The 18,634-nt window shown below is 49.5% G+C and overlaps 1 protein-coding gene across 1 annotated transcript in view; it reads left to right on the top strand.

Annotated features, from left to right (window-relative positions):
- The window catches only part of LOC142576492 (LIM/homeobox protein Lhx1-like), a 227,165-nt gene extending 215,458 nt beyond the window's left edge, over positions 1–11,707 (top strand). Inside the window, exons 6-7 of the mRNA XM_075686642.1 lie at positions 6,902–7,084; positions 9,257–11,707. Coding sequence (XP_075542757.1) covers positions 6,902–7,084; positions 9,257–9,450 — 377 coding nt within the window. The 3' untranslated portion in view covers positions 9,451–11,707. The remainder of the gene's footprint in view (positions 1–6,901; positions 7,085–9,256) is intronic.
- The last annotated feature ends 6,927 nt before the right edge of the window (positions 11,708–18,634 follow it).

Raw genomic sequence — 18,634 nt, forward strand, 5'->3', positions numbered from 1 at the left:
CGGTTTTAACACATACTAAAGCAACATAAGTGTCTATACACGAGAAAGCCGGATAGCAGACAATTCCTAGCTGGCTGAGTTTTACGCGTGTTGTCAACATTATTGAACGCGCACGTTGCACCTAAAAATACGTTAGACCGTGCTGAAGCCAAATGTAAACGTCCCGAGAATGCGCGCTGCCGCACTGTACGCTAACGTGCCTCGAAACAAAGGCACGTGAGTGCTTTTGTATTCCGCTCCCGTCAGAATGCGGCCACTGCTACGAATGATCGAACCCGCGACCTCGTGCTCAGCTACAGAACGCAATAACCATTGAGCCATCGCGACGGCTACCCCACACGGTGCTGTGTTTCTTCCTTCCTTTCCTTGTGATGATTATGTTACTTTTTTAGAGAAAGCGCGTTGTAGAGTGGACGTGGATTATTCTCGAGGGATCTGAAGTGTCTTTGTATGGCTATTATTATTTTACACCGGCTGTAAGATTTAAGGGAATCGCCGGACGGCTTGCATGGCGTATAGCCAGACACGCGTTTCACGATGTCCTCCCCCGAAACGCGTTTAGAGAAAGAAAGCGCACCTGCGCGCGAGCACCTTCCGGCGCCCACTGCCCGCAATTTACTGCGGCGCTTCCGCGCGGGCCCATTGTACTTCCTGCCCCTGTATTCCCCCGCGGGGGTGGGGAGGAAAGGAAGGGGAGACGACCCTGGGGGCGGGAAAGTGGGGATACGCGTCGCTTGGCACGCCGGAGAGGAGCCATTGCGCTTGCAGACGCGCGGCCCAGCGGGCATGCTCCTCACGCGGCCCGGATAATTCATCGAGACGGGATGAGACGCGCGCCCGACCACCTCGCCGAGGCGCTTGGGAGCCGCTGCGTTGGGGGTGGAGGGCGGGGGGCGAATTAATGAGGTGGCGCTCGGAAGGCGATGCAATCGCGCTCCCTCTCCTCCGCGAAAGCGACTGCCGCCAGTTCTAGCGACGTTGCTCGCTAGCGGGGACCCGGCTGTCGGTGTGCAGCGCCCGCGGTCGCGATCGTTGGGTCCTACAGCGTCTCGGATCGCCAGTTTCGCTCTCCAGCAAAAGTCGCGACAGACGCGTGTATAAACGGCCTGGCTCCCGCGGGTGCACCGTGCACGCTTCGGCACGCACGTGAGTTCCTCCGTCCGTGCAACTTTCTTTTTTTTTGCTTTGATGTTTTTGTCTTCGCGCATATGTGAGCAGACGTGCCCCAAGAACAACCTTGTCTTTTCTTGCTTGTTTTCTTTGCCTTTTTTGCCCTGCACGTCGCGTACACAGTTTTTGCGTACGGAGCGTTGTACGCTGTCTGCAATTATGTCTGAACGTCCCGCAATATACAGTGTGCACGATCGTAGAAATCAAAAATTGGCCTCCACCCTAGTTTTAGCGCGAATATACGGAGGAAACCCAAACGGGTTTCTCGGGGAGAAGGCTTCGCAGTTGAAAAAAAAAGTTTTTTTTTTTCCTGGAGCGGTGATTGAACCCGGGACCAACGGCTTTCCGTAGCGGTCGCTCTACTATCTGAGCTTAACCAGGTGGCGTTAGCGTATCCCGGAGTGAGGCCGAAACAATCAACTCGCCGCAAAGGGAAACGGAGTACGGCAGGCCAGCGATGCGTTTTCAGCCTCCTGCAGCAGTTTTTCCTTTCGTGAACCTTCGTCAAACTTGCGAGCTTCTGCAGAAGTACCTTTCGTTCCCTCTCCTCTTCCTTAAAAGCCAACTTCAACAGAACTTGACTGTGTTCAGTCAGGAACGAATCGTAGACGCTAACAAAGTAATTGCGGCATAATTTTACGGTATCGACATCACTAATGATCAGATAACAGCGTTCAGATGACGCCGTAGCAGACGACAGGCACAGTGCATAGCGCGCAGCTATCCCGATAAGGCGGTTGTGACGTCAATCTTAGAATCAGACTCCGTGCGCTCGAAGCTGCCCCATTGTTAGTCATTGCTTTTAATGTGTGCGAAAAAGTTTTGGGAATGCAGCGTCGCACAGCACGCAATGTGCGCACAGACGCGCACCGCATGAACCCGGGTTCGGCTTGGTTTCAGGGTGAATTCCGGCGAGTTTCTATGCCGGTGTACTTTTGTTTTCTTGCCTGTTTGTTTGTTTTGGTACGGAAAGTAGATAGTTGCGAGTTGTTTCTGGCACACCAGTTCCCATTTGCAACACAAGAAAATAGAACGCACGAGCGAACAGGCACACAAAAAGAAAGAAAGGAGAAAAAAGAAAGAACGGTGGCGTGTCACAGCCCGCGTTTTGTTGTTATTCGTTACAAATGGAACCAAAAGGAGGGCATCTTCTCTCCAGGAGAAGAAGACGCGAGGTCTATACGTCGCACGAATGCAAAAACAAATAAACGAATAAAAATGGTAACAACGATATATAGAACGCCTTGTATAGAATGCAAGTAAGGACGCGCTTTCGACAGCCGTGTTCGCTGCAATCGTCAGCCATATTGGCTCGCACAGAAAGCCGTCTGCGTGCACCGCCTTCACCGCGGCCTCGATCAGGCGAGCGAAGGAACGGAGGAGTGGCCGTCTGCGCGGGAGCGACGAAGGAAGCAGAGCAGGGAGCGCGAACAACGCTTCCCCGGCTTAGGCACCGGCGGGCCGTACGGTGGTCTATAGACACACACGCACGTATACGCTGCTAGCTCGCACCACAGCGTGCCACGAAAGCCGAGGAGGCGAAACGAAAACGCGTCAGCCCGTCGGTTGCTCGGCGCGCGCGCACGTCACAGAAACGGGGGGGGGGGCAGATGGGGGAGGAGGACGCGGCACCAGGCAGCATACACTGCGGAGCCATGAGAGCGCAGCCGCTACGCGCCAGCAGCAGCAGTGGCGACCTCGGCGCAACAACGTCGACGGGCTGACGTTGACGGATCACCTCGGCAGCGTCAAGTCGCCGAGCATGTATAGCTGTAGCTCCGGAGACCCGCCGCCGTTTGGCTGCAGAGCGGGAGGATGACGAAGACGGCGACGACTGCGAGGAGCGAGTGGTACGCCGCCGCCGCTCCGGTGGCGCGTGATGGAGGAGCGGGACCGGCCGACCTGCTCCATCACGCCTGTGCGCCCGAGGAACGTGCGGCGGAGCCGTGCATGCATTGACCCGCTCGGAAGAAAACGCGTGCGCCGCCCCCCCCCCCCTCTTTTTCTTCTCGTTCTCGCATACTTTGGCGCTCACCGCCGCCGCCCCCCTGCACGTGTCGGCGGGTGTCCGTCGCTCCGCCGACAAGAGTCTTCGTGCTTCTTCGCCTGCGCGCGGTGTACTTCACGCCGCGCGAGGACTCGAAGGAAGGAAGACATCCTCGTGTCGCCCCCAGCGTCCCGGTGGCAGGGCTTTCCGAGGCGGAACAACAAAAGGGCAATTCGGCCTTTGTGCAGATGGAGAAAAGATAGAGAAACGGTAGAGGCAGCGGTCGCGAGAGACGCACATCGGCCCTCCCACGGTTAGCCGCTGCGCGAGTGTCAGGTGGAGAACGCGACGGATCGACTGCGCCGTCTTCTTCCGCCACTTGACCGCTTCATCCGTCCGGGGTCGGGACGACGGCGGCGCGACGGCGCTGTGCGCCCTCTGGGTCGACCCCGCCTGCACCCCTGCGGCCCAGGAAGTGCTGCGGACGTGCACTCGTTCGTGCGACACGCGTCGCGCGCGCCTGTTGCACCTGCGCTGTCGGGCTTGCCACGCAGTCGGTGTGTATGCGCGGCGGCGCGATCGCGGACGGAGACGAGGACCGACAGGATGACGAAGTACGCGCCCCTTGTTTTGTGCGTGCGTACGTGGTGCCAGCGAGCGAGCGCTTACATGCCGTGTTTCAACTGCTGTAGCATTCCGTGGCCACAATGTAGTGTTCGGAGGAACTTCCGTTGTTTGCGTCTATAGCGCGGCGGGTGCAAACAAAGGAAAAAAAATCAAAGAAAGAAGGAAAAGGAGGGGAAAGAAGACAGAAGTCCAACAACTATAGAAGTCGACCTCAACCTCTGCATATATGGGGGGCGCTTCCTTCTGACTCGCGAGGAGAAAGCATTAACTGGATAACGGATGACGATATTGTCGGCGAGCTGCAATGGTTCGTGAGAAGCGGCCTCGTTGAGCAGTAAGGGTGCGAGCTTGTGGTCCTTCTCTTTTCACTCCGCGCTCATTTACGCTAAGCGAAGGCGACAACTCGCTGGAATTGCCACGAACCGCTTTCTCAAATGGCAGTAAAGCGTGCAGCTATTTCAAGAATCTCATCTTCCAAGCGGTATTGTCTGTATTCGTAAGATTTATTTATTTATTTATTTATTTATTTGTTTGTTTGTTTGTTTAATACCTTATAGAAATACACGATTGCTGGCGTGATGTCAAACGGGCAATAGGCGGGTACGTTCGCGCAGGTAATATGCTAAAAAAATGTTTAGCCTGCCGTGCGTATACCAAGTCCGCTGAGAGGAGACATGCGAGCACTCTTGCATCGTCCCCGAAGTACACCGACGTCGTCGGTATAGAGATGACACGAGTAAAATGGTCCGCACTTCCACATGCAAGCCACTCAGCTGCTTTACAGTGATTGCTGCATATTTAGCGCACCGGTGTCACAGCTTTTCGTGCCCCATCACGTAAAGCTGCAAGTAAGTCTGTAAACATCGCGCTTCGCGACCCGCATGTCTGGTGTCCTTCCTCGCATTCCCATTGGCCTCGCAGTCCATATATAGCCACATAGAATATACGAGGAGGGGCCAAAGCTTAACTCGCCAGCGGCGCTGTCACCATGCGCTCGGTGGCCCCCAGGACGGCGACGGTCACACTCGTCAACGCGACGTGTGTCTCTGTGGCCTCGCGACGGCCGAGATGTGGGTGACCCGAATTCGCGCGTGTCCCCGCGACTGGCGTCTTTCCTGCAGCGGCGGTTATGGTCGACGACGAGACCCCGATGCCGGCCGCGCCTGTCGCGAGATGACGACGTCGTCGTCTCGCGGACGCTGTCAGCGGCAAGGGTGTTCAAATAGTGACAACCCTCCTGCCCCGGATCAGCGGCTGTTATGTTGCTGAACATGAAGTCGCGGTTTCGTGTCCTGAACGGTCGCGGCGGCGATGGCGTGGACGAAGAATACAATATAACAGTGTTGCATGTTTCGTTTCTGTTTCGTTTGCATTGCGAATACCGCCAGCGATGAAATCGAGCAGTGAATTCACCTTGCGGTAGTTGGCACGGCTGTTCTAAGACGGAACAGAAGGTATACATTCTTGCGAAGAAGAGCACGCACCTAATAGGCTCAGGAACATCGGATACACGTTAAGAACGAAATTGGCGTATAATATTCGACTATAACACAGACGCGCATCATGCATCCAACAAACGGGAAGTTCGTCTGTACGGAATTCATTGCTTTCACAAACCCCATCAACGGCGAACGAAGCTTATACAGACATCCCCGATCGCGCACAGTGCGATTGCAGTCCACGTTAAAGTATCGCTGTCGCTCAAACTGAGCACGTGCGCGTGCGGACCTGCAAGATCGATTTTGGGCATCATACACGCTATGCCGAGATTACCGGGCGAACAAAGTGTGAATGGAGGCGACATCAGGATCCCAGGTCATTGGTTATTATGGACTGAAGTGATTATGTGGGTCTACTGCAGTGGCCTATCTATGAACGAGAAAACTAACACACATCGGTTTATATGGCTGTTCATAAGGTCTCTTGCTAAAAGGTAAATTGGTTCTTTAGATAAGAAATGAACGCCGGAACACGACGGATGAATCAGGCTCTTGAAGTGAACAAATAACTTACACTTGGAATTGTATGTGGACTTTATTTACCGTGTAGAATAGAACCATGAGATGAGCGTCACATTCTGAAAAAAGCAAAAAGAAAAAAAAAAAGAAAAGAAAGACAGAAAACGTGCAGACACACATAAAGCGCAAGCCGACGCTTTATTCTTTCTGCTGGTTCTTCTCTAAGGAATGGCCTTAAAGTGTAATTTCTGCCGTGTCTCTTCAATTCGTTTTTTTTTTTCTGTGAATTTCTATGATCGCTGGTGCCTTCATTTTCTTTGGTTCTATAGTAAGCTCCTTTCCTCTCTATTTGTGTGTTTTTTCTTTGTTAGTTTCTTGCGCACGATCTTCGTGCATCTAGTGCAACTTTCGTGAACACAGCTTCACGTGGCCGTCACTGGAGGAAGAACTGCTAACTTTTCGCGGCCATCCGTGGGAGAGCGCAGAGTTCCGCGAAGGCATGTCCCCCTTTTCGCACCCGTTTTCTTTTATATTCTTTACGTGTTCGTGTCAACGGCCTGTCGGACGCTGCAGGTCTATACAGCCGTGACTTCCTTCTCTATGCGTATGTAGTTTCCTTTCGTACTTCACTGTTCTATATCGACTAAAGAGCCAAGCAACACACTTTCGGACCACAAATGTCAAACGCGAGTGTGCTGTTATGTGGCTCAAAAAAGAAGAAGAAGAAGAAGAAGAAATTTATCAGTTTCGCCCAAAGGAAGAAGTATCGACAGCGACAGCAAAGCTCAGCGTTCGGCTACAGCACACCGGGCTGTATTCTAACCGTGCTCCATCTCACAAGTCGTTTGCAGCACTTCCAAGGACACGAGGCGTATACACAGGTTATATTGTTGCGCGACGGAATATAATTCCGTGCGTAACTGTCCGAATATTTGCCGGATTAGAGAATTTTACTTTTGCTTGGTACACTGTTATAAGTTACACCGATACGTGACATGTTAGTATCATTGTGTATACACGCACGTCTCGTACACGGCGAATTACTGTGGCGGTGAGCGGACGACGAGGCGCGAATTAATACACATCGAGGGGGCATTCGGCCTTCCCATCGATAGCTCACCGTCTCCCCCCCCCCCCCCCCCTTCTCAACTGTGTGCAGATTCGTCGAACCCGGCCGACTTCGGGTACGGTCCTCAGGCGGGCTTCTACGACTTCTTCCCGGGCCAGCAGCCTCCTCCTCCTCCTCCGCCGCCGGGACCCGACGGCATGCCCTTCCCTCCCACGGGCTCCGGACCTCAGGGCCAGGGCTCCGGGGGACCTCTCGACTCTCACGCCGGACCAGGTGCGTGGTGCTTTCAACTGCACACTGTATACATATAGACAGCTTCATGAGCCGCCTTGGGATATACTATACAGTGCCGCCATCGCGGTCTAGTAATGCGAGTCGGTAATTAAGCCTTAATGCCGCAAGGAACGATATTACACATTCTATTCTTATACATTTAAATGTTTCTACAGGCGCATTCAGCGTTTCACAAACACGCTATAACTTGACACTCTTCCCTATAGAACGTTGAGAACATTCATGTGTTGCTGCCCAAGGTTGACGGTCGCCGTGGGCAATATGTTATGTCGTCTATACACGTTAGGGGTGGGCAAATGATGGTTGTGCTCGTCAGGCACAGAAGCCTGAAGAGCGAAGGTCGCGTAAAAGAAAAACCACCCGATCCGACGTACGAATATTCGTAGGAAGTGCGAAATTCAAAATAAATCCAGCAGATTGTCGTTTCGGTCGCTATTGCAAGGTAAGAACAAGTCAATTCAGTGCTGGTAACTATTTTCTGAGGGACCAACTCATTATCACGTATTTAACTATTTACAAGACTCCTGCGGTATGCCTTACGGCGCTTGTACCCCAAATGAGACTGAAACACTGTGCCGTGGAATGCGAGCACTCTCGGAAAGGGGAGTGTAGTATGACACGTGTATATACCTACACCCGCAAGAGTATTTTGTATACGTATACGTCCTTTTGTTGTTACGGCACACAACGATACACACAGAATAAATGCGGATGATAACGAAACAAAGGAATAAGAATATGTTCTGCGTGTGATTGCTTCGAAATATGCGATGCGTTGTCGCACAGCGGTGGAGTGTTACACGAAGATCAATATTAAGTTTAGCTTCTCCAAAGCACGAGAGATCAGTCTAGGAAAAACAAAAGAGAGCGAGAAGGTAGAGTACCGACCAGATCTCGAAACTCTGGCACTATTGTTCCCTGCGACGTCACAAATTTCGACAGCGCCTGCTCGCGAGTTTTCTTTATCAACAAAGAGGTATTTCGTTGCATTTTAAAAGAACTCGGAACTCAACCTAGCAAATCTCAATAACTTTCCGTCCATGTAAAACGAGCCTACAGGAACGCCAAACTGTGCTTCGCAATCTGTAACATGATGCTTGAAAGTCCTACGCTGCGGTTCCAGCGTCAGATGGAAAAATTAAAGCAAGCTTCTTTTCTTTTTCTTTTTGAACCTGTGTTTCCTCCACTATATATATACACTATCAAGTTTCGTTTTCTTTCGAAATAGCACTTTACTGCATGGTGCGAATCAATCTAGTGTTTCTGCTTATACAGTGCTCACATGCTTTATACCAACGAAAAAAAAAAAACTGGAATCTCGACGCTGCGCCAAGAACATACGGGAACACACTCCGCCTTTTGTCAGCGCGCGGTGCACCTTCTCGTGCGTAACACGGCGCCCACGCGGAAATCGCTGCTTAAGTGAACAGCACAGAAAGAGCGGCTGATCTTAGGACCAGTCGAGGTGAACACCGTGCGCGTGTTACCGGTTCCGGAACAAGCGCGCACTCTGATGGCCGACCGGAATTAATCCTGCGCGCTGTTCTCACGCGCGCAGGGAGCGGGTGACGACGTTAACATGCGGTTCAGTTTATGTCGACTCGTACTTGAATAATAAAGGAGCTATTTGGCTATCCATGTCAGGGTGAAGGTAGCGCTACAAAAGTTAACGCACGGAAGCGAAAAAAAAAAAAACAGAAAAGGTGCGCAATTTAGCATCTGAGATTGATTCCTTCAGCGGAGGCGCATGCATGAGACGAATCGCCTGACCTGACTCGAATGGCGAGGCCCGCAACCTTCCTTACCTGGCTACATTGCAGAAACCTTACCTTGTCTTCCGGCTTGGTTAGCTGATCATCACTTGCTAACAAAACCAAACCGCACGTCACTTTTGTTTGGCCCTCTCGTATTTATTTTTTCCTAGTGCCTCATGCAGCGTAAACTTTGCTCTGAAGTTGTTCGCATATACCAATGGGTGCAGATGGTTGGTTCTGCGGGAATATCTGTTTTCATGGCCCTTGCCTTTCAGCAGGACCTTCCGGAACCCTCAAATTTACGTTTCTGCTTTCTCACGCGCAAATAAATTATCAAGTACCCGGTGGTGGCCTGTGCTCAAGTGCCGCGTCGCTTCGTGCTCTTCTTCCTGCGCAGGGAGTGTGAACCTGGGTTCGGACGCGCCCTACCTGCAGCCGCCGCCGACGTCGCAGCCGCAGTCGCGCGGCGGACCCAGCCCCGACGCCGTGCTCAGCCTGCAGGGGGGCGAGCCCTACGGGGCGCCCTCGCGCGCCGACAGCGGCTTCGCCCCGCTCAACCACCCGCCAATCAGCGAGACGCCCGTCTGGTGACGTCACCTGCCGCAGCACCGCCCATCCCCGTGAGAGAAAAGACAGAGAGAGGAAAGAGGCGCCTGGCCCTTCCTCGCCTCGATCTGCTACCACGCGTGCGCCGCAAGACAAGACGGCGGTGGCGCCATCCTCCGCGCAGCTCTGGAACGACAGCGGAGGAGCCCAGTGAACGCGCAGAGATGGGAGACAACGGAGAGGGAGAAAAAAATAATACGTGGACTCCAACGAACTGTAGTGTGCTGTATTGTTTTTTTGCACGTTTTCGCCCTTTCAATGGTGTTTCCCTCATTTTTTTTCCTTGTTTCTCTTGCTCATCAAGCCTTTTGTGGAGGTAGGAGGTGCTTGCTGCAATCGTGGGTTTAAAATGTTTAAACCTGAGCGAAAGAAGTCCTTGAGCGGAGCGAACACGAGAACCCTAGGCTGAACACTCAATAGTCGCACAGGCTATTTCCTTGCTTGCTAGCTTTTCTCCTTTTTTTCGTTATTTTTTTTTAAAGCAAAGGAGAGACAAACGGACACGACGGGTTGTGAGAAAGAACACTGCGCACTTCGCGGTTGAAACCCGAGGCCGGAACGCATTCACGTGTTCACCACACCGAGTGATCGAGAAGAACATCGGGCGCACGCACGCCACAGCAGAAGGAGTGATCGTGCACGACTCGGCTGCGCACACACTGTCCTGACACCACCACCTCGTTTCGGCCATTGACAGACAGGCGAGAGGCCGCTCCTTCCCAACCTCTCTCTCCTCCGTGGCCATCGCCCCGACCCCTCTCTCTCTCCCTATGTCGCCTCCATCTCGCGAATTCGATCTCTGCCCTCAAGCAGCAGCGGTCGGTATCGACGACAGTGGGTTCATCGCGGAAGATGGCGAAAGCCGGCGGCGAGGCTGCGACGACGAAACGACCTTGTGTGCGTGCGTGTCTGCGCTCGGCGGCGGGGCTCTCTCTCCTCCTCTCCTTATCAAATTCTTCTTCCTCCTTTCCCGCCCTGCTGCCGCCACCGTTTGGGGAGTGGCCCCGGAATGTGCGCGCCCCGGACGACGACAAGCTGCTGGCCTGCCTTCCCTTGCCCGCCCGCAGAACTCTTTTCGTTCTTGCTTCTTCTTCTCTCTCTCTGCCGCTCCGGCTCTCGCTCCGCTCAAAGGCGATGCGACGGCCGGAGAAAGGAAGCAACGAGCCCAGCTGACGGCTACCCAAAAGTGCTGATGTTTTATTAAACTAGGGGCGTTAAGCTTTCGCATCGATATGAATGAAGGCTGTAGGAAAACAGGGGACTCGAACGTGGAATTGAATAACACACATTTATTCCCTATATCTCTCTCCTTCGTTTCTGCCTTTGTGATTTGGAAAAGAGAGAAAGAAACATACGAAAACTGACAAAACAAATTTGATTCTCTGCCTTCGATATGGCACAATCCAAGCGGTAAAATCGTTCGACTGGACAACTTCTAAACGAGCAAAATTGAAAAGCAACTCTAGCTCCTGTTTTGTTTGCAACGCGCTCTTGAAGTAGCCGATGCGCTTATGAGTACGTTCGTATTTTTATGTAAGGCTGTGTGTAATAGACTAATGCGCCGATTAGTTTGGCTTAACTAAATGGCTCCAAGAAATCGAATGCCAAACTTACAGAAGAGAAGAAAGGAAACTGAGGGCCCGATTTTTGTTAGTCATATCATAAGAAGCCAACAGACACCAAGGACAGCATAGGGGAAATTGCCTTTACTTATCAATTGAATTAAAGAAATCATAAATTAATTGAAATGAAAGTGGATGGAAAAACAACTGACCGTAGGTTGGGCACGAACCCACGCCATAGCATTACGCGTTCGATGCTCTTACCATGGTAAGATCATCACAATTTATCATTTATTTAATTCAAACTTGCAGAAGGTATATTGAGCTTCTAAACAGAAGTATTCGATTTATATTCTAAATCGCGGCAACTTCTGTGTGGTCTGCTACAACCAATTCATTTGTACGAGCAATTTACTCCTCTATTTCGTATTCCCGCCATGGGTATAGAACGGGGAAAGTCTGTCAACTGGACTCGTTGGTGAACGACACACCAGACTAATACATCGCGAGTGCACTCAGTCCTTGTGTACCGAGCCGAGAGAGAACGCAGCTGCAGTTTCTTTGTGTGTGAAAGGAACAGTGCGTGCCACGGAGTGGATGTCGAGAACCAGCGGATCAAAAGAAAGCGACGAACCACACCGAGGAGCGGCGCGCGAAGACGCAACAAGCGACAGCCGTGTTTGTGCAAAACTCGGGTGTCCCTCACATCATTTTTTTCTGTACATAAGAGCGACTAAAAGAAGAAAAAAAAATTCACGACAAAAAATATGCCTTACTTGATTGTTGTTCTTCGGCAGGACGCGGATCCGTGCCCTATGTACATAGGGCGGCAGGAACCGCGCCTGCGCAGCTCAGTGACACTAGATGTCGCCATCGGCATCACGGGATCGATTGTTCGGGATAGTTCAACTCGAACGGCACCTCCTAAACAGCTTCGAAATCGTACAGAGTTCACACGCTTCTTGCGAGTGACCGGATCACACATGGCAAGTACATATCGTTTTGAGACCCAAGATGTTTTGATTTGATATTAAAATTGATCTCAAAACGCCATACCCGGCGCCATCGACATTATCGTGACGTCTTGAAAGCAAGTAAACTTTGCTAAGTCGTGCAGCGATAAAGCACGGCGCGATGACGTTGCTCATCAATAATAAAAAAAGACAAACAAGAGTGCTGCATACGCTTGTTCATGGGCACCATGCACGAGAGGGCAGCCAGTGCATCATGACGTCATGGCGCCTGTACCCCTTGGTACTGAAACCGTAACTGGCTCGTAGAAACAAGTATTATAGCAAATCATTGAAGACGCTTGGATGTTTGCCAGCGTTTTTCCTATACTGTTTATAGAGTTTGGGGTATCATTTAAAAATCCAAAATGTCAACTGAGGCGAATATGTTATGTAGCAATCCTTTCAGGATGCTTTAAGGAATGTGAGAAAATGAAAGAAACCGTTGTGCGTGGTCGCGTCTGGCACGCGTCTCTTGCTGTTAACAGACCCCTCTAAGAACCATAGAGTTTCGTATACGATATAATTATTTTACGAAACTCTATGCTAAGAACGACAGGTTGCCTTTTCAGCAATGCGTGTCACCCTAAACGTGGCCAAACCTACTTCATTAATAAGGTCACGAACAATTATTGCACCCAGGCATAGTGCTAAAACGAAGTGAAATCTGGGACAGTTGCTCGTGATTTCTCTTTAAATTTTCGCGCGTAGAGTTTCGGTAAGCCAGAATGGACGCAAGAAACAAAAGAACTGGTGGCGACGCCGCCTCGAAGTTATCGCACTAGTTCAATGTGACGTCATGGAGTATGATGGCGTCTCGGACCGCCAAAATCCATTACACGCTTAAAGTAATTTATCGTCATCAGAGATGGACTGCGCTATGATTTCTAAAGGAGCTGGAGTCCAAAATTAGTCGACTTGAAAACATTCATGGCCCCACCATGCAGCCCAAGTTTAAGAAAATAATTGCAATTTGTGACGTCACACTTACGCACTAGCGCAAAATTTTCACCGCAAAATAAAAAAAAAAACACGGAAGTGTGGCATTCTTCTTATAACTAATTTTTTGGCGCACTATTATATAAAATACAGCTTTAGGGAATCATCATCTTAAGAGGAAGCTTTGGCTCGGGTGCTCACATCTAAATACATGTAAAAGGAGAATTAGTTTTTCCCGGCAACTACTGCACCAAATTTGACGAGGTTTGTTTCGTTTAAAAGAAAAACTTAACATCCAGTGACTGTTGACTTCGAATTTTTGATTTAGGTCGTCAATGGCTTATTAGAAATTTGCAAAAATCGCTAATTTTCAAGAAATACGACACTAGCAAGTTTACAACTCTGTAACTCAGCAATAAAAACATATCACAATTATGTTAATTGCACCTAATACTACATCTAAAGCGGACGAAATTGATATGTTACACATGAATCTCAAAAAATGTAATAATATGGAAATAGAACTTTTGCAGAACCCTTGTACACAGCGAAACAATTTCACGTAAATTCACGTAATTGACACACAGAATTTGTCCGCTTTGAATGATCTAATGAATTCCGTTTACAGAACCGCGATATCTGTTCTTGATGAAGAGCTATTAATGTGTAAACTTCATGCTTCTATATTTTTGGAGCTTTCGAATTTTCGAAAGTTCTTTTAACAAATTTCAGGCCCTAAATCGAAATTTCGCTTGGAACAGTCGCTAGAATTTAACTTTCTCTCTCAAATGCAACACATTTCATTAAAGTTCGTGCAGGGGTTGTCTGGGAAAAGTGTTTCTGCGTCTTACATGTATTTGAATATAGGCCATGTCGGAGTCGGGCCAGAGCTAAAGCTTCCTCTTAAACTGATTTAGAGTTCCCCTTTAGGGCCCCTTTTGGTAAAGCTGTATTCTCTCCTGCAATAACATAACGACCGCTCATTACCTATACAGGAGGCGTGGTAAGCTAGAGAAGACGTAGGAACAAAATACGGCTGACAACGTTACCTCGAAGTTCCCGCACAAATATGAAATGACACGGCGAATTCTGAGAACACGCGCTTTTGTTTAGTCACACCTCCTCCGTAATAAACGCTAGTGCATTGAAATCTATAGTAACCGAAGAAGCCGGCTAACAAGTTTTGAGAACTTCTACAAGGATGGCGCAAATACAAGAAGGTACTTTAAGATCCACGACGTCACACTGACGTACATGCACTGGGGTTTGACTTCGAAATAGAGAAGTGATCGCTTTTCATTTTCTACACTAATAATGAACGTTCTTTGAGCCAGATGAATGATCATAGAATTTCGATGCACATTTCAACGATATGAATTCAGTTAGTGTTGCTATTTAGCGTCCATTAAATGAGTTATGCGTACGCTATAGTTACTCTAATTAAACCCTAATGACAGGTAAGCCACATTGTAATTCGCAATGTAATTTACTGATGTGTCTAATATGGGGTTTCTTCAGTGCGCATCATTACTCGTGCACACACACACACACACACACACACACACACACACACACACACACACACACACACATATATATATATATATATATCTGATGAAGGCCGGGCCCCGGCCCAAACGTCAATTAACCGCTTCATACGCGCGTCTACTTCACTGTATATATATATATATATATATATATATATATATATATATATATATATATATATATATATATATATATATATATATATATATATATATATATATATATATATATATATATATACTTCACTGTATATATATATATATATATATATATATATATATATATATATATATATATATATATATATATATATATATATATATATATAGCTATTCCCTGTTCTTCCAAGCTTGTATCTGCTGTTATCTGATTGCTTTGCGTAACAGACGCTATTTCATTATAATATTTTTAGCCTGCGCACCTTTATAAGATACACGACGTCGACACCGGATATATCCAAGCCATTTAAAAGCGCATAACAGGCAAAAGGTGAGAATGTTTACATGAACAGAAATAGAATCTCCTCCAGGTGTTTACCTTATAAAGAAGAATTCATGAGCTATTCCACTCTGTGAACATGGATGACCAGCGAAGCTGTTTAGCACGACACAGAGATGACCAAGAACACTGAACGAAGGTGTGAACATATTTGTTGTCCTGATCTGTGGTCGTCGTGGCGATATAGGTACGCACACACATTGGCGTATCACCTCTGTTATTAAATGTGTCCGTCACGTAAGACAATGAATGGCTAATACCCCTTTAAGCAATGGCTCATACACGCGTAAACGCGGCCTCCCCATACGACGGCAGAAGTGAACTTCTACGCTGAAATGATGAATGGAAAAAGAGCCAGCTGTGGAAGAAGACGACGGCGCTCGAGCCATTGATGATGATGATAGTTTTTGCACAACGGAGCCAGCTGCGCAAGAAGACGGCGACGCTCAAGCCATCGATGATGATGATAGTTTTTTTGCACAACGGCGCGAGCTACGGAAGAAGACGACGACGCTCAAGCCATTGATGATGATGATAGTTTTTGCACAACGGAGCCAGCTGCGGAAGAAGACGGCGACGCTCAAGCCATTGATGATAATGATAGTTTTTGCACAACGGAGCCAGCTACGGAAGAAGACGGCGACGCTCAAGCCATTGATGATAATGATAGTTTTTTGTACAACGATTATGTGTCACCTCCGTGATTTGTGCTAAACAGCTTCGCTGGTCGACCATCTTCGCAGAGTGGAATGGCTCATGATTTTTTAACACTCCTTTTTGAAAAAGTTGTACAAAACAATTTTTTGCAATATCATGTGTCCTTACCCTTGTGCTTGGGACCCCTAGGTTCCCACGTGTGGCAAGGGTAGTTCGAGGGTGTGTTACAGATCCCCGAGCCCCACAGGGCCGGGTATGTGCTATTGAGCTTGGACCTTTTCTGCACTATCACCAGGATCGGCAAACATGATGATCTGTTTTTTTGTCAACATCTCGGGGACACATTTTTTTCCAGATCATAGCCATTGACATCTTCGCTGTAAAACTATTGCTGTCATCCGAAATACGAAGCACCTTGCGCAAGGACCGCTTTAAAGGATCCCGCGCATTTGGGCGAATCAACGTTAAGCGAAACTGATGCTTACGCATATGCCACGGCAAATGCGCAAACTTAACGCTACTGCCGCAAATGCAATAAAACGCTTACGCAAATATAACACTAATGACGCAAACTACGGAAGTGTGGTCGTGGGCAGTGGTGTAGTGGGTAGTGCGGTAGCTTTAAGTATAATGTAGTACTAGGTGGTGTAATCGCCAGTACAGCTGGCAGAAGCTATAGCAGCCAATGCACGTAAAATGGTGGAAGAGACAATGATAGGTGAACTTTGAAGCCTTTTGGGAACAGGCGCTTTTTTAACGCAACAAGGGATATTCGAAGTGTACACATACATATATTCACAGCACACACTCAAGGATCACCATCTAACGCATTGTTCGTATAACTAGTGTTGCGTTTCGCCTGCGACACGTGGTTTTGCCGGCGCGACTGCGGCGGGGCGGCAGACATTTTGGCCCGATCGTCGTCGCCGCAACGCTCCCCGCCAGGTGTTTCCAGGCGCGACTGCGGCGATGCGACCGCAAAGGATCACCCTCTCCTTCCAGTCATTGTGCCCGAACCAGGCGATGCGAAAGCAGGGATCACCCTCTCATTACAGTCATTGTGCCCGACCGGCAGCGCTACGACAGTGTGCTACGACAGTGTGCTACGACATTGTGCTACGACATTGTGCTACGACATTGTGCTACGACATTGTGCTACGACAGCGCTACGACATTGTACGTTCACGTGCTCGTCTATTGAGGGGTTCCTTCTTGCCCTCAACTGCGAGAGTATAAAGACAGCTGCCCCCGGACGCCAAAAGGAGGGCTCCGATTTCTTCTGTTGAGTAAAGTGCTCTCCCGTCTCTCTTCTTCGGTCAACCTGACCGCCAACTCTTTGCGATGCTAAAATAAACAAGTTGTTTTGTTGTTACCAGTCGACTCATGCTTTGCCGGGACCTTCGGATGCTTCCAGTTGTACCCCAGGCCGCCAGGCCAACGCTACCCTTGGGGCTTGCGACCCAGGTACAACCACGGGCGTCAGCGCCGAGTTCCCAACAGATCGCACCAGCGGTGCGATCCAAACATCTGGTTGGCAGCGGTGAGATCGCCTCCGACTTCAAACAACTGTCTGCCAGCGGTGAGATCGCGACAACGGAGGCCAGCAGCGAAGAGATGCTGTTGACGGTATGCTGAGCAGCTCAACGACGATCCGGGAGCAGTGCAACGAGCCCTGTGTGACGACTGGTTGCCTGCAGCGGAACGACTGCGCGGAATTCCTGCCTGCGAGGTTTGGTGAGTGCGGGACTTTCTTCTTCTGAGCTTTGCCAGGCTTTTGTTAGTGTCAGAAACAGAGCTGGTAATTGTGGTTGTCGTTGCTGCCGGGTTAGTTGCGGCAAGACAATAGTAAGCAGTAGAGAAAGCAGCATTCAGAGCAGCCATGGATTTGAAGTCGTTGCGCAAACCGAAATTGTTGGAGCTTGCAAGAGAGTTGGGTCTGGATGTCTCAGACAAACTAAGAAAACCTGAACTGCTAAGGACTATTCTTGAGTTAGAGGCTGAGGATGACGAGCTGTCGGAATGCCTTGAGACTATTGAGGAGAGGTCAAAAAGACAGGAGCGCGAACTTAAAGAGCAAAAAGAGAAACAGGAGCGCGAACTTAAAGAGCAGAAAGAAAAAGAAGAGCGTGACCGTCAACACGCTTTGGAAATGAAGCGTCTTGAGGTAGAGATGGAACGCGCTCGTAATGGAAGTCAGGCACACGGTGCAGGAGAACGCGTATTGTTCAAAATGACTGACCTGATGCGGCCGTTTAAGCTTGGAGAGGACATTGGTTTGTTCCTGGTTAACTTTGAGCGAACGTGCGAGAAGCAGGGGTTCTCTCGGGAAACGTGGCCACAGCGCTTGCTCACTTTGTTACCCGGCGAGGCGGCCGACGTAGTCGCTCGCTTGGATAGAGAGGAGGCAGAGGATTTCGACACAGTGAAATCGAGTCTTCTAAAAAAGTACCGGCTGTCTGCGGAGGCGTTCCGTCGGAAGTTTCGGGAAAATGAGAAAGGCAAAAGTGAGTCTTATACAGAGTTTGCGTATAGGCTTATGTCGAACATGCAGGAGTGGCTCAAAGAAGAGAAAGCGTTTGGTGACCACGATAAAGTTCTGCAGTGCTTCGGGCTAGAACAGTTTTATAGTCGGTTACCGGAGAACGTGCGATACTGGGTCTTGGATAGGCCAGACGTTTGTACGGTGGCTAAAGCCGCTGAGCTAGCCGAGGAGTTTGTGACGCGTCGGGCTCGCGGAGCTAAGGACGGTCAAAAGGGTGAATTTGGCTCGAAGTTTGAGAGGCCGAAGTTCACACCCATGAGAGCAAAGGGGAACACGCGTAGTGCGGATGCGAGTGGAAGCAGTGCGACCGAACCTAAGGAGACGGCGGCAGCCGAAGCCGAACGCAGAAAGCGGTTCGAGATGAGGCAAGCGCGCGTTTGTTATACGTGCCAGAAGCCGGGTCACTTTTCGGC

This window comes from Dermacentor variabilis, chromosome 3, assembly GCF_050947875.1.
Source record: "Dermacentor variabilis isolate Ectoservices chromosome 3, ASM5094787v1, whole genome shotgun sequence".
Classification (NCBI taxonomy): Eukaryota; Metazoa; Arthropoda; class Arachnida; order Ixodida; family Ixodidae; genus Dermacentor; species Dermacentor variabilis.